Below are 1900 nucleotides of genomic sequence, written 5' to 3' on the forward strand. Positions count from 1 at the left end.
GGCCTGAGTTCAATCCCCAATTTCACCAAAAAAGGAAAAAAAAAAAAAGCAGCTTGCTGTAATGATTACAAATGTTGCTAACTGGAAACAGTTAGATGCAGACTTACTGAAGGGGGCGAGAACACACAGCATTGTTTTCCCCGTTATTTCTCTTTTTTAAAAAAAAAACTTAAGAATTTAAAGTAATCCCACAGAGACAAGAGGCAGTCTGAGGCCTCCCCTGGGCGTGGTAAGCTCTTCAGGGGAGGACCAGTTCGCAGGAAGAGCAGCACCTTGGCTGTCCTGAGCCGCACTTCTGGAGTCAGGAACAAAGCCAACAGCGCCAGAGCACGGAGGCCAAAAGCACGGCCTTCTTCATGTTGAGAACACGAAGCCTGGCTTCTCAGCCACTGAAGCTGAGAGAGCAAAGTCTCCCTTGCGGTTACCGGAGAAACCAAAGTTTGGTAAAATAGCAACAAATTTACATTCAGTGAGTATTGAAGTATTTACCCAGTGAGAAGGAGTCAGCATTTCTTTGACACACCTTGGTTTAACCCAAAACATTCTCATTTGTCTAAATAACTGACATGGTTACTTTTTTTTTTTTTTTTTTAACAGATAAACGTAATGGACTAGACTGTATGCTACACTGGTTATTTTAGCAATGTTGGTGAAAGAAAGAAAGCCTCCAAGTAAGAGGTGTCTACGTTTCCCAGTGCATCTGGCTGCATCCTAGACAGGATGCTTATGAGGCAAATGTGACCTCGCTCGCGGCTGGCCCGCCTGGCCGTCCTGGGGTCCAGCTCTTACACGCTGGTAGCGACGACTGTCTTACCAGCAGGGTTGTTGGACACTTCCGCCCCAAGCCTTGCTACTTCTGGTGACGGAGCGTGGGGTGCACTGACAGCGGGTGGCTCCTCAGCGGGCCGCGGAGCTGTACTTAGAACTTCTGAGCAAGGCTGGAGCCCTCCCTTGGGGACAGAACCAGGTGTCCCTGGGTGGCACGCTGCGCTCTGTGCTGCACTCGGGCTTGAGGCTGACTGAAGACAGGGCGGAGGCTCTCTGTCCCTGGAGGGCTCAGGCGTACGCCGAAGCTCCTCTGTGTCCCCTGAATCTTCCGTTCCGTTCCTCAGCCTGTCGGGTTCCAAAACACTAAATTCTCCCACTTCCCGGCCACAGCTCAGCCCAGGACCCTGGGGAAGGTCGCCATTCACTGCAGAGAATCTCACGTGCTTTAGGGGCTCCAGCGAGTCTGGGGAAGGGTCCTCTTCTAACAACTGATCCTTCTCAACAATCCTCTCCTGGATGGTAATGCCAGGCGACAGGGTTTTGCTTTTGGAGTCCAAGCCGTGATTTAAACGCAGGGTTTCAGAGTCCGTGCTACTAGAACTGGAGTTGCGTTTGAGGATCCCTCGGGGAGTCCCTCTGGCATTCAGGGAGTCTGTCCGTTGTCTAAGAGAAGACTGGTTATCCCCTGGCTTTAAATCGTCTGATTTGTAAATCAATTTTCTGGATTTGGGGATGGGAGGCCTGGATTGGGACACAGCTGCAGGATCTGCCGGCACAGTCTGCTTTGATTTCTCTAGGTTCTGGCTTGCTGGATCTTGGATCGATGACTTTTCCTTTGATTCTGACAATTCACCTGCAAATTAAAACATCAGGCTCTATATCAAATGGAAAGCAACTCTACAATTTAAAATATTTATAAATTTAGCAAAAAAAGTATTAAAATATTGAAGGCAGTAAAATAGGAAAAGTACACACCTAATGTCTCCAAAGCCTATGAGAATTCAGCCACTGGCGCACAAAGGGTATTTAGGGCCAGGAGATCCTGATGCACTATACTACAGTGGTGATACATGCAGCTATACCTTTGTCTATTCTTTTCTTCTTCTTTTTTTTTTTTTTTTTTTTTTTTTTT

General features: G+C 47.7%; 1 protein-coding gene across 7 annotated transcripts in view; it reads right to left on the bottom strand.

Moving 5' to 3' along the window:
• Sytl2 (synaptotagmin like 2) overlaps positions 1-1900 on the bottom strand; it is a 57368-nt gene that overhangs the window by 39435 nt on the left and 16033 nt on the right. For all 7 annotated transcript variants that reach the window (XM_023716625.1, XM_023716624.1, XM_004632555.2 and 4 more), the window contains exon 4: positions 815-1621. In XM_023716625.1, coding sequence (XP_023572393.1) covers positions 815-1621 — 807 coding nt within the window. The remainder of the gene's footprint in view (positions 1-814; positions 1622-1900) is intronic.

Source organism: Octodon degus, unplaced genomic scaffold (genome assembly GCF_000260255.1).
Source record: "Octodon degus isolate 3935 unplaced genomic scaffold, OctDeg1.0 scaffold00049, whole genome shotgun sequence".
Taxonomy (NCBI): domain Eukaryota; kingdom Metazoa; phylum Chordata; class Mammalia; order Rodentia; family Octodontidae; genus Octodon; species Octodon degus.